Raw genomic sequence first — 12,760 nt, forward strand, 5'->3', positions numbered from 1 at the left:
CCATGCCGTGATTGCCCTTATAGCTTGGTTGCATCATCGAGGTATTTAGGACTTCGGAGACCTAACTTGGGCTGTCTGCTGCTTATACTTTTCCTGCTTTGCTCTGTTTACCCATTATGCTGTCTGCTTGTTTTGATAATGGGTGTTTCTTCCAGTCTTGATAGAAGCATGCCGCCAAATTATTTTGCATGCTATGAATCCCTCATATTGTATCTTATCAGTTTATAGTTAAAGGAATGATTGTTAATTGATCACCCAATGGTAGAAATATCCTGTGTTATTTTAATTTCTCTGTTGGCACCTATGTTTCACCGTAATTCCAAACTGAAATTCCCTTTTATTTGTTTTGTTAGAAGTTGTTAAACTGCATTTTTTGTCATCGGGCACTGAAAGTTCCCCGTGCATGCTGGATTGAAAAATGTCAGTTATTTGTGCTTCTAGTGTTCTACCTTTGTTTGGGCAGTTGTATGAAGTGTTCAATTCCTCACCTTCGGTTCGTTAGCTTCTGCCTTCTGATGCTGCAGTAGAAAATGATTACTTGGCACATGCACTGATCCACTGAAGATATGCTTTTCTTTATGATCAAACCATTAACAACCTGCCCCATAAGCCTTTTGGGAGCTGTCCTGTTTTTTTTTTCCTCTAAGCCAAAAAATAAACTAGACAATCCTAACATGATCTAACGATTCCAGTATATATATGTTACTTTATATTTTTCTGGTAATTAATTTAGGGTGTTCTAGCATATTTCAATTTATGTTTTAAATTAGCTCCAGTGACGTAGCTTGTCTACTGTATAACCTCATCGGGGTTGACACAAAAGTTCCCATTGTTTTTGTTGGAGTTGGACACAAGAAACTTTGCTTTCCTTGTTTTACTTTCACCATCACGTGACTTGACTCGTTCTTGCTGAAATTCACTTCTATGCTATAGCATTTCGTTTCCATTAATTTTGATGTTGTTTCTTGAATCACAGTGCCTTCAAGGTGGCATGCTTTTTATCACGGCGTTTCTCATGTTAAACGTTCTGACGAAGTGAACGCTTGAGCTCATAAGACTTCTCCTTGTGCCCAGATCCGTTGCCAATTTCATTCAGTCAATGAATGCGGAGCTGCAAATTTTATGAATCGGATCATGTTAGTTCCACTAGAAAACCCATCCAAATTGCAAGAGGAGAATCGGATCAGAAGAAATGACAAGTTGTGCAACACTAGGGTGTTCATTGTCTCGATACTTTGTCGAAACAGAACCTTTTCATCGTAGTTCCAAATTGTAGTTGTCCTCTTTTCATAGTTGTTTCTAACGAACTTACCCATTTGTCTCAGTAACAACAGAAGATATTTTATCATCTTGCAAACTGAAATTATTTGGAATGCCTCAGGTGCATGCTATGAAATTCTTTTTCATGCTGCTGCTTGTCTTTTTTAGTGTGCAGTTTTATGAACTATGAAATACTTAACTCCTAACTTATTGATATGTTGAGTTTCAGTTCTCCAATGGAATGATTACTTGGCACTATCTGTTTATTGTCTTTGAGAAGCTTATTGGTAGTTCGATCACTAAGCACCTAGTTTTTAGTGTGTGCGTTTTTCATTCCTCAGCTCCTGTGTAGAGTATGGATTACTAGCCACAGACACAAATGTTAGAGTGAACCTGTTAAGTCATTGAACTTCAATATAGAACGACAGAAAAGTTAAAGCAGACATTTCTGGCAAAAGTGGCAATACACAGTTGCAGCACTGCTATGGCAAAACAACTTTGCTATAGTTGCAGCACTAGCAAGAGTTGGAATTGCTACGGTGCTCAGTGGCTTGGATCCAACCAACTAGGGCATTAAAGCAAACGGTGGTCGATTTTTGTTGGCTGACCAAATTTTGGCATGGCTTCCTGGCCACAATCCAAACATGCTCCTAATCCCCTTGCACACACAAACCATTCGATTCCGAGACCTGTCTTGCGGCGACTATCTCCGCTGCCGCAGCAGCTAGACATGAGTTCGTCAAGATCGGCAGAGGTATCAACACCTTGTAGCCATCAACAACATGTTCCGAGTTGGTAATTCTCCATGCCGCTGGCGCTGTTTCGCGAACCCAAATGGGCTGGACTTTGTAGTTTGTTGATTGGGCCGGCCCAGTAACAAAACCGAAACGTCTTCCGTCTACCACATTGGCCGGAGGAGAGTCGCAGACCACAGCGTCGGCCGCCGCACCCAAACGGCTCCGGCGAGCAGCGATGCTCCGCCTCCGAGGCCACCTCCTTTCCGCTGTCCGCGCCGCCTCGTCTCTCCCCGCCGCATCCTCCCTCCGCCTCCACTGCCTCTTTCTCTACAGCACCAAGAACACCGCTCCCGCCTCTCAGTTCGTCGTCGAAGACTACCTCACCACCAGCTGCGGCCTGACGCAAGAGCAGGCCCGCAAGGCCTCCAGATTCTTGTCCCACCTCAAGTCCTCCGCAAATCCAGACGCTGTCCGGGCCTTCCTCGCCGGAATCGGCGTCTCCAAAGCCGACCTCACCGCCGGAATCGCCCGGGACCCGCGGCTCCTCTGCTGCAATGTGGACAAAACCCTAACCCCCCGCATCGCCCAGCTCCGCGACATCGGCCTCTCCCCGCCCCAGATCTCCAGTCTCATCTCCGTCGCCCCCAATCTCTCCCGATCTCCTAGTATGGTCCATCGCCTCGCATTCTATCTCTCTTTCTTGGGCTCCTACGACAAGTTACACACCGCCCTCAAGAGGAGTACGTACCTGCCCACTCAAAATCTCGAGCGTGTTGTCAAACCCATTGTGTCATTCCTGCGACAGTCTGGTCTATCTGATTCTGATATTGCCAACCTCCTTTTGCGCGCCCCACGCTTATTCACATTGGAGACAGACCGTGTCAAGGAAATTGCATTGTGTGCCGAAATGCTTGGTGTGCCACGCAGTTCAACAATGTTCAAGTATGCCCTTGTGTCCATCTACAGCATAAGTCCTGGGAAGATAAATGCTAGGTCAGATTTCTTGAAGAAGACTCTTGGATGCTCTCAGGCTGAGTTGGGCGCTGCTGTGCGGAAGTTGCCAAACGTTCTGAATTTTTCAGAGGGCAGGCTGACTCGTGTGGTAGATTTCCTGAAGACGGAGGTTGGTCTGGATTCCAAGTACATAGTGCGTAGGCCAGCAATCCTCGGCTATAGCTTGCCAAGGCGTCTTATGCCCCGGTATTATGTGCTAAAAGCTCTTAAGGCGAAGGGCTTGGTTGAGAAAGATGTTGACTTTTTCTCAGCTGTTGTTATGGCTGAGAAAAATTTTATGAAGAGGTTTCTTGATCCTTGCAAGGACAGTGCTCCGGGGCTTGCAGATGCTTATGCTGCTGCTTATGCAGGCCAGGTTCCTCCTGTAGTCCAACCATGACTGCCTGAAATGGAGACATCTTTTGACATGTTAAATCATTCTCATTTAAGTTTGTTTTCTTGTGGATTGTTTCATCATGCTATGATTAAGATTGTACCTTGGTAGCATCACGAGCATTTGGAAGGCCCAAAGTTTGGCTATCTGCTGCTCTTCTTTCGCTTCTTTACATGGCATACTCATTTTGCATGCAGCTTGTTTGGATAATTAGTGTCTCTTCCAATCTTGTTATAGGCATGCCTGGTCTCAATACTTTGTTGAAACAGAACCTTTTCACCGTAGTTCCAAATTGTAGTTGTCCTCTTTCCATAGTTGTTTCTAACGAACTTATCCATTTGTCTCAGTATCAACAGAATCTATTTTATCATCTGGCACAGTGAAATTATTTGAACTGCCCCAGGTGCATGCTATGAAATTCTTTTTCATGCTGTTGCTTGCCTAACTTTTTTAGTGTGCAGTTGTATGAAATACTTAACTCCTCACTAATTGATATGTTTAGTTTCAGTTCTTCAATGGAATGACTACTTGGCGCTATCTGTTTATTGTCTTTGAGAAGCTGGTTGATAGTTCAATTGCTGAGCACCTGGTTTTAGTGTATACCTTTTTTTTCATTCCTCACCCCCTGTATAGAGTATGGATTACTAGCCACGGACATAAATGCAAGAGCGAACCTGTAAGTCATTGAACTAAAGCCAACTGAAGCAAGTAAATTCCAATGCAATCAGAACAACATAGAATGTCAGAGAAGTTGGAGCAGACAATTCTGGTAAAAATGGCAATACCTCAGTTTAATTGTACTACACCACCAATAGCCAGTGGTGAAGCAAGGGAGGGGCTGGAGCCCCCCCCTAACTTTGCTGTTTTATGTTTTAATATTATACCCTTTAATCTACCATGTAATTAAATAGTAAATGGCCCCCTATTGACATCTCCCCCCTCCCCTCCCCCCTAGACCTAAGTGCTGGTTTCGCCAATAGCAATAGGAGTGCCATGTTCAAGAGTATTTCATCAGTTTACAGAGTCCAGCAGTTTCATTCTTGTTGTACCACACCTACACTGTGTTGGAGAAACAAATGCTTGTGTTGAATTCTGATCTTAAGCTCCTGCTCCAAAATCTAAAGGATTCTAATATGATGGAGATGATTGTTTAAGCTGCTTCTTCAATACTCTGTTGGTGTTTAATTGTGTGTGAGCATATTTTGTTTTATGTTCTCTGTAGCCACATGTTGTGTTAAAAAATGGATTGTTCTCACTCCTACCTTCATACTGCTACTGTTAATTGTATAGCAAACTCTTGGTTGACCAAAAACATCTCATATTGTCTGGCTGGAGTTGGACTGAAGATTGGATAATTTTGGAAGACTTTCATCTTCCATGATTGTGGGACTCACCCTTGCTCGTTGCACACTTTCAAGCTAGGAATGTGTATCGCTAGAGCACTGCTATGGCGAAACAACTTTTGCGACAGTTGCAGCACTAGCAAGAGTTGGAATTGCTACAGTGCTCAGTGACCAAGATCTCAGAGGCTTGATCCAGCAGTTATGAAAAAAAAACTGTTTTTTTCTTTTTGAGTTTGACACAAAAGCACCCATGTTGTTTCTCGTGGAGCTGGACTGGACTCAAGAATTTTGGATATGTTTGGAAGAATTTTCACTCCTTTTTCTTTCATCGCAAGGTGACCGACTCTTGCATTGTCTAATTCACTTTCTTTTTGTTGGAATTCTACACATTAGTTTCAAACTGAAACTGTCCTCGCTGTCTTTTTTGGATGTGTTTCCAAACAAATATGGTTAATTGGTTATTGAATTGAGGAATCACTGAAGATCTTATTGGCCATCTGGCACAGGGAAATGCTATATGTAGATATGTAATTGCCTCTAGAGCATGCTAGATTGAAAATGTAATCCTTCCTGCATCTACTTGTCTACCTGAGATCGAGAAATTGTGTGAAGTGCTTCAGTCCTTGCTCATAATTCTTTTAGCTTGTAGTATGTGGTATATAACCTGTGCTGTACATGGAAGTTAACATTAAGCAGCTGCTCCATAGATCTGAGAAGATCCCTGCTGTTTTGTTCTTTCAGTAAAGATCTAGAGAATTGTAATTATGTTATATGTTTTAATGCTATAAGGGTCCGCTAGCGTAGTCCCATTTAACGTATGTAGCCGCAGTTGTGCTCTCTTACTTGTCTACGGTTTAGTATTAACCGTGTGACAGACAAAGTCCCTATTATTTTTGTTGGGATTGAACTCGAGCATTTCACCTGCCTTCTCTTTCATCGTTATGTGATGTGACGACTCTTCTCGTTGTAAACTTGTAACTTATCTCCGTGGTGTAGCCTTTTGTTTTCATTTATTTCGCTTGCACCGCAAATTCTTGAGCTACAGGGCATGCGAGCTTGAAATGCATTCTGTTGCTTTGTTTGTCATGGTATTGGTAATTCTGAAGTGAATGCTAGAACTCATCAGACTCCATTGCCCTGTCCAGGTCGTATCCAGTTTCATTTGGTTGGTCAACAGTTTTATGCATATATGAAATATGAAATTATGAATTGGGCAAGCCTGGCTTAGTGTTTGGTGTACCGTGTTACTTTGCAAATCAGAAATTATATGTACAGGTGAGAAGGCATCGGGAAGTAATAACCTACTGATTACTGCCCCACGTGTACATTTCAACTCAAACTCCGTGCTCACGTTATGGAGTATGTATTACTAACAACAACAAAGCCGCTCACTTGATCAACTGATTTTCACTTTGCTGGCGCAAACACGGAAACCACACACACACACATTATAAAAACAAACAAACTTGACCTGCTGGGGGTATGGTATGACCTCCCTAGGGCATTGTCATTAAGGTAGAAAATCTCAATCTTGCAGGCTGAGAAATCCTTGAATCCTGACTTTGTCGATGAGAGGATTTTCTTTAACCAGCTTAAATTTGCTCTCACGGGAAGTTAAAAAAAAACCCTGAATGTGCTACTAAAGCACTTTTGTGCAAACACGGAAACCAGAAACCCCCCAAAGGAAGTCGGTGTGAGGTTGAAAGCCTGAACCTGGCTACGCATCATCCCCATTTTGCAGTTAACAGTCGTTGACAGAATCTGCTTATCTGCAATTTGTAGTAATGGAAGCCGGCTTTGCTGTCAGTGTACTATTAGTAATAGTGAACTCTGCAATGTGTACTCCTGATTTTGGGCTCATATGAAGAATATCAACCAGTCCGTTCTTCGTTGGGAATTGGGATATCAAGCACTAATCAAAACCACATTGCACTATTAAACCTTCTCAGTGATCGAACTGATGCCAACTGAAATAAGTAAAGTTTGATGCAATCAGATCAATATGGCGTAGCTGAAAAATAAAATTATGACGCAGACAATTATATAGAAAAATGGCAATTGTACCACACGTTCACAATAGAAGCACCAGTGTTCAAAAAATTTGTCAGTTTACACAGTTCATCAGTTTCATGCTTTATCTAATCTTGTATTAAAGGCATCTAATCCTTTTATCAAAACTGAACTCTACACCGGAGTTGCATATCAGCAGATGCCTAGCTATCTACAGGGATCATCAGCTCTCCGTTTGTCCAGTATCTCACTGATTGATACACTATCCGCTACCGTTCTTCCTTCTCCATAACGGCGGCCTCGTAGATCTTGGCCAAGTTTGGGACTTTGACAAGAAACGGCCTGATGAACTTGGCCACGAAATCCTCCTCCGTGATGGCCGCAATGTTGTTGAAGTCCCTGCCGCGCCACAGCCGCCGCGCCAGCAGCACCCTCATCACCTGGAACCGCGGCACGAGCCGCCCCTCCAGGTCGTACCTCAGCAGCGCCGGGAAGCTGGCGACGCGCTCCGCGTCCATCCCGACCTCCGTGGTCAGGAACTCCCAGTTCCTCCGGATCCGCTCCGCGGAGACCGTCAGCAGCGTCGGCATCTTCGCAGCCGCCGTCTTCACCTGCGCCTCCGTCCACCCGAGCTCGTCCCTGAAGAACGCGGCCTTCCAGGCGAGCCGCTCCGGAGTGGCGCTGAACGCCGCGATGATCGCGTCCTTGAACGCCCGCGTCTTGCGCGGCACGCCGAACTCGTCGGCGCGGGCCAGGATGGTGTCGACCTCGTCCGGGCTCGCGACAAGCAGCTTGGAGCAGTAGGAGATGGCGAACCAGCCGACGTCGCCATCCGTGAGGGTGCCTTCCTCTTGGAGCAGCGCGATGGTGGACTTGACCGTCCGGAGGTCGGCGGTGAGGAGGCCCGGGTTGCCCTTGAGCGCGGCGACGAGCTTGTCGACGCGACCACGCAGATACGGGACCCAGAACTGGACACTGGAGACGAGCGCGCGTGAGCGGAACGCGGCCGCGCCGCAGCGCACGACGATCAGGCCCATCTGGAACGTGGTGAACCCGAGCGCGCGGAGCTCGTCCGCGCGCGGCGCGAGCATCCTTGGCACGCTGCAGGTGAGTATCGTCGGGTCGCGGGCCACTGCGACGGCAATGAGCGGCGGGGAGAGCTCGAGCGCGTCGGCGAGGAAGGCGAGCACGGCGTCGGGCTTCGAGGGAGACCTGATGGCGGAGAGCTCCGGCGCCACGCGCGCGGCCACGTTGGGGTAGAGGTTGCACCTGTTCACGAGGTAGTCTTCGACGGAGAAGGACGAGGGGGCGGTGGCGTCGGCGGACGCGGCGGTGGAAGCAGAGGTGGGGGCGTTGCTGGTGCAGGGGAGGGGGCGGAAACGGGATGGAGACGGCGAGGGGGAGTATGGCAGCGCCGGCGAGGGGAGGACTGGACGCCCCGGGAGGAGGAGCATCGCGGCGACGCCGGCGTGACGCTACCGCTTCGAGATGAGCTACGGGAATCGGATAGGTGGTGCCTGTGGCTGACAGGTGCGGCGCGGAGATTAGAGGCTTCGAGACTGTCTCCAGCAACGAGACCTGCTAATACGTCACTCACGGTGTCTTTATCTAAAAAAAACATTGTCGACTCAAACCCACGACGTATAGCTGAAACGCTACGTAAAAAAGTATCCCCTCTGTCCTCCCTATGCAAATTGCCGCCGCTGCCAAGGTCGAGGAGGAAAGGAGGAAGCGGAGGAGGAAGGAAGGAGCCCCTACGCCGCCGCCCGACACTTGCACGGGCACTGGCCGGCGCCACCTCAGCCACAGCAGGCGGCCCTGCCGAGACCCACGCGGCTTGCGCAAGGGCGCGCCCCGCCGGCCCGCTGCTCCGAATGCCGCCATTACCATCGAGCGCAAGGAAGAGGAAGAGCCCCGCAACCGGCGCCCCTGGCCGACGGCTGCCGTCTCCGCGCGCGTCCTAGGGCGCAGCCCCTTGCAGATCCGGCGCCGAACTGGGCCGGAGCCGCCGCCGCCATGGGTGTCGCCCAACGCCCACCCAGGCGTGGCCCGCCCCGAGCGCCACGCGGATCCGGCCCTGGGACCGCTGGATCCGGACGCCGGGGCAGGGAGGCCGCCCCGGTCCGCCGCAGCCGCCCGTGGCGGTGCACAGCGGCCTTGCCGCGCCCGAGTACGCCGCGCGCGAGCCCATCCCCGACCGCCGCAGCTACCACAGAGAAGGAGAGCCCCGCTGCTCCGGCTACAGCGCGGCGGAGGAGGGGAGAGAAGGATGCGGCGGCCGAGTGCAGAGTCGCACGGTCGCTGTTGGAGAGGGCGAGTTTACGGGTGCGTGACCCTTTCCTGTGGGAGACCCAAAAGCTAGAATAGGTGCTGTATTTAGGTCTCCCTTGTTGGAGATAGTCTTACCCGGTGCCGGTCACAGGCTGGTCTAAACTTTTTTATTTTGTCCTCTGATCAATCTCATCCGATTTCACCAATAATGGTGTCCAGGTGGATGAAATGACCATGTTGCCCCAATTCAGTTGTATTTCTAATTTTTTTCAATTTCCTCCTATGCCATTCTCTCGTCCTACGATGCTAGCCTCTTGTGCTCTAGCCGCTTGGCGTCGCTGAGCTCCACCTCGCTGAGGACTGCAACGATGATGGGAGGATGCCGACGGTGAGCACGACTGCCCCAACCATGTCCACCACGCACCCTCCACACCAAGAGGAGCGGTGGGCGCTGCTGAGGGACTAAGATAATGATATGTGGAGGCGACCAGCCAGTTGAGACGAGCCACGCGTGGCAACCGAGGTGTCGACGGGCAGGCTCACCATGGAGGCGCGTGTGGCTGTGGACGCCAACTGCCCTGTTTGTTTGGCTAATAAGCCATGGCTGAAAGTACTGTTGGTTGATTTATTGTGAGAGAAAAATACTGTTCGTTGACTAAAAAAGTACGGCTTATAAGCCAAGCGAACAGGGCGAACGCCCAGACGGAGCACGAGACGGACAAGACCACGCTGCGCCAACTCCTTGCGGTTCGCCACGCGTCCTTCCTCGCATGTGCTATGAAGTCAAATTAAGCTGGCGACCCATCGGTTTGTCCCAAGCAGGACGCATCAGTGAGGCTGGGCGCGGACAAGGAGGTGGAGCGGGAAGACGCGGCGCAGGCTGTGGGCGCGGAGGTGCGTAGCGACCCCGACGCGCACTAGTGCAGGAGTGGGTTTCAGTCCCAATTGAAAAATCCCCTCTAGTCCCGGTTAGGCCCGGCTTTAATCCCGGTCCCCTCAACCGGGATTGATTTGGGACTTCTAGTCAATACCAATCGAGAGTAAAGGCGGCTCCAGCCCGGGCCCCAGGCGCTGCCACGTATTACCCCTCCAGTCCTGGTTGGTATGAATCTCTTTTTTTCCTTTTTTTCTTTTCTTTTCTTTTATAGTTTCTTTGCATTGAATATTGTACGCACATATTAAGAGTGAAACTAATTAAGTAAGATGTTGTATATTACAATGATCATCCATCCCACAATCAAATTTCATACAAACCATAACAAATTTAAATCAAGTCATTACACACTATATGTCCAAGTACTCCCCAAAGTTCATGCAAACATAGTATGTCATCACTACTACCAAATGAAGTTGACTTTCTCGTGTTTTCAATTCGGTGAAGTGTAGGTCACCGATATGGTATCCAAAAATATCATTAATGAAGACCAACGCATTAACTAGTGCACTCTCCTTCACAACTACGAGCACATGGTCTACTAACGACGTTTAACAGTGCTCAAGAAGTCGGTGGGTCTCCCCTCTTAGTCACAAGCAGCTTTGCCTGAAATCCTTCCGTAATGAGTGTTGGCCATTCATGAGCATATTTCCAATCATAACCCAATTGATACATTGTCTGGTTTAGAATGGCTTTAAAACTACACCCTTTGTAGGCTAAGTCATAGTCCTCAATCTGTGAGTATTGGCAGAAAAAAGGCTATGAGAACTAAGCTTTACAACATATAACAACAAATCCAGATATTGTGGCAGAACTGCCTAGAATAACACACTTTCGGAGACACTTGTCTTCCACTAGACACTAAGCACCCCGAAAGTGGACTATATCGGACAGTTTCGTCGAGCACACCCCAAAAGAGAACTCAAAACAATCCATGTTTTACATCCAAAATCCAATAATGAGTATGAGCTTACAATACTTATTCTATTTCATACAACAGAGAGTCTTGAAAATTATTTATTACAATACCAAAGTTTAGAGTGCGATAATTAAACAGCAGAAATGTAATAATCATCTAGCAGAAACGATACACGGATCCATCTATGCCCACTAGAAGAATCTTCCACACAAGAGCTAACTCCTCAAGCTGCACCTGCAATAGGGTAAAATAAACTCTGAGTACACAATGTGCTCGCAAGACTTACCCGACTAGTGGGAATAGTTTCCCGACTCGCAAGGAACATGATAGGCAATAGGGTCTGTTGTTTTCTTTTGTTTGCGAAAAAGCATTACTAAAAGTATGTCCTTAGGGTCAAGTTTTATTAGCAGTCATGATTACTTAATTAGCTAACCATTCTAGGTAAGCACATGTTCTACTTTCTAGAAATGGTTGAGCAATTAGAACCATTTCACTATATTTCAACTTCTAATTTTTACTACGGTGCTAGACCATAGCCAAGTCGTACCGTTTCACGGAAATGGTGATTCACGAACTAATGTATTCCAGCTAGGTACCCTAAAACACACGCCTCGCTTGTACCCTAGGCACAAACAAGACCAACCCACTTCACTCCTGTCAAGGGGTCCAGGTCCCCGTCCAAACTTGGACTCCAAGCCCTACACTTGAGACCCGGTCTTAGCATGGTGCTTAGACCTTCACCTTTCCCCACCTCCAATCAGTCGGTCCAGAAATAGCCGGAACCCACAACAAGAGCGCAACGAGCCTTTCGCTCCCATAAGCAAGTATGTGCTCAGGATAATAAATCTATGGCCTGACTACTATCCACAGCAACGGACGGTCCTCAATCGACACGGACAGAGAAAATAGTGTAACCAAGCTAAGCCCCATGGCCGCGGGACACAACTTGTTACACCCATCAATAACTCATGCCATATCCCTACCTAGTCTCCATTTTTTCTTCATCTTTTTTTATTATGAAAGTAATAATAATCATCTATTGTGAGTAACGGCAGATTACTCACGCTACCGACAACCTAAGCATAGCAGCTATTTGAACCTGAACTAGTAGGACTCTTAGGATGGATATATATATATATATATATATATATATATATATATATATATATATATATATATATATATATATATATATATATATATATATATATATGTGTGTGTGTGTGTGTGTGTGGTTTCTATAGAATTCCTGTAATATAAATGCACATCACATATATTTACGGTGATTATAAAAAATAGGAGTTATGCACTAGGGCTTGCCTTGGGTAGGCACGGTGTCAGCTGAGTCAGTCAATGGCAGCTTCGGGACCTCCTGCTACATGAGAATCTCATCCTCGTACTCCTCGACGATCTCCTCGAACTCGGGCTCGCCGGTGGTCACAATCTCCACCAACTCGTTCTCTATATGCATGTGATGATGATGATGATGCAACAATTCAGTATTTAGGCAACAACTCTTAAAATAAGAATACACATGTTAAGCTACTAAGCTAGCACTAATGATTAAGATACTAAGCTAACTATCATCTTCATCAAGCAAGATATTGAGTTCAACTAACAAGCACCTAGTTTTGCAATTCAATGGTATGCCTTTATTTCTATTAAAGATTTAATGTATATTTAAACATAGAACATTTAACTATCCTAATGTTTAGTCCACTCTCAGGCTACATAAATTACAGTGAGCACATAATGATATAATAAAGCTACTGTAAAAATTTTAGGATTAAAGCTATCATCAATTTACCACAAAAATTCCTACAATAATTACCTTAATAAGATTAAGCACTTTCAAATGATTTAATAGCCTTTAGTATCAACACAAATATGTATGGACTA

The 12,760-nt window shown here is 46.7% G+C and overlaps 2 protein-coding genes across 2 annotated transcripts; one reads left to right on the top strand and one right to left on the bottom strand.

Annotated features, from left to right (window-relative positions):
* The first annotated feature begins 2,146 nt into the window (after nt 1–2,146).
* On the top strand, nt 2,147–3,642 carry LOC136474808 (transcription termination factor MTEF1, chloroplastic-like). Its single transcript, XM_066472374.1, has 2 exons — nt 2,147–2,737; nt 2,873–3,642. The coding sequence occupies exons 1-2, from the start codon at nt 2,233–2,235 to the stop codon at nt 3,388–3,390; spliced, it is 1,023 nt and encodes a 340-aa protein (XP_066328471.1). The 5' UTR covers nt 2,147–2,232; the 3' UTR covers nt 3,391–3,642.
* A 3,127-nt stretch (nt 3,643–6,769) lies between these two features.
* LOC136474809 (transcription termination factor MTERF8, chloroplastic-like) lies at nt 6,770–8,293 on the bottom strand. Its single transcript, XM_066472375.1, has one exon. The coding sequence runs from the start codon at nt 8,189–8,191 to the stop codon at nt 7,007–7,009; it is 1,185 nt and encodes a 394-aa protein (XP_066328472.1). The 5' UTR covers nt 8,192–8,293; the 3' UTR covers nt 6,770–7,006.
* Nucleotides 8,294–12,760: the final 4,467 nt, after the last annotated feature.

The sequence above is a fragment of the Miscanthus floridulus genome, chromosome 8 (genome assembly GCF_019320115.1).
Source record: "Miscanthus floridulus cultivar M001 chromosome 8, ASM1932011v1, whole genome shotgun sequence".
Lineage (NCBI taxonomy): Eukaryota > Viridiplantae > Streptophyta > Magnoliopsida > Poales > Poaceae > Miscanthus > Miscanthus floridulus.

Excerpts from the sequence above, each read along its gene's own strand:
- LOC136474808 (XM_066472374.1), top strand. The coding sequence starts at position 2,233 with ATGCTCCGCCTCCGAGGCCACCTCCTTTCCGCTGTCCGCGCCGCCTCG. Across the intron at positions 2,738-2,872 it reads ACACACCGCCCTCAAGAGGA|ACCGTGTCAAGGAAATTGCA; the intron begins GTACGTACCTGC and ends CATTGGAGACAG.
- LOC136474809 (XM_066472375.1), bottom strand. The coding sequence starts at position 8,191 with ATGCTCCTCCTCCCGGGGCGTCCAGTCCTCCCCTCGCCGGCGCTGCCA.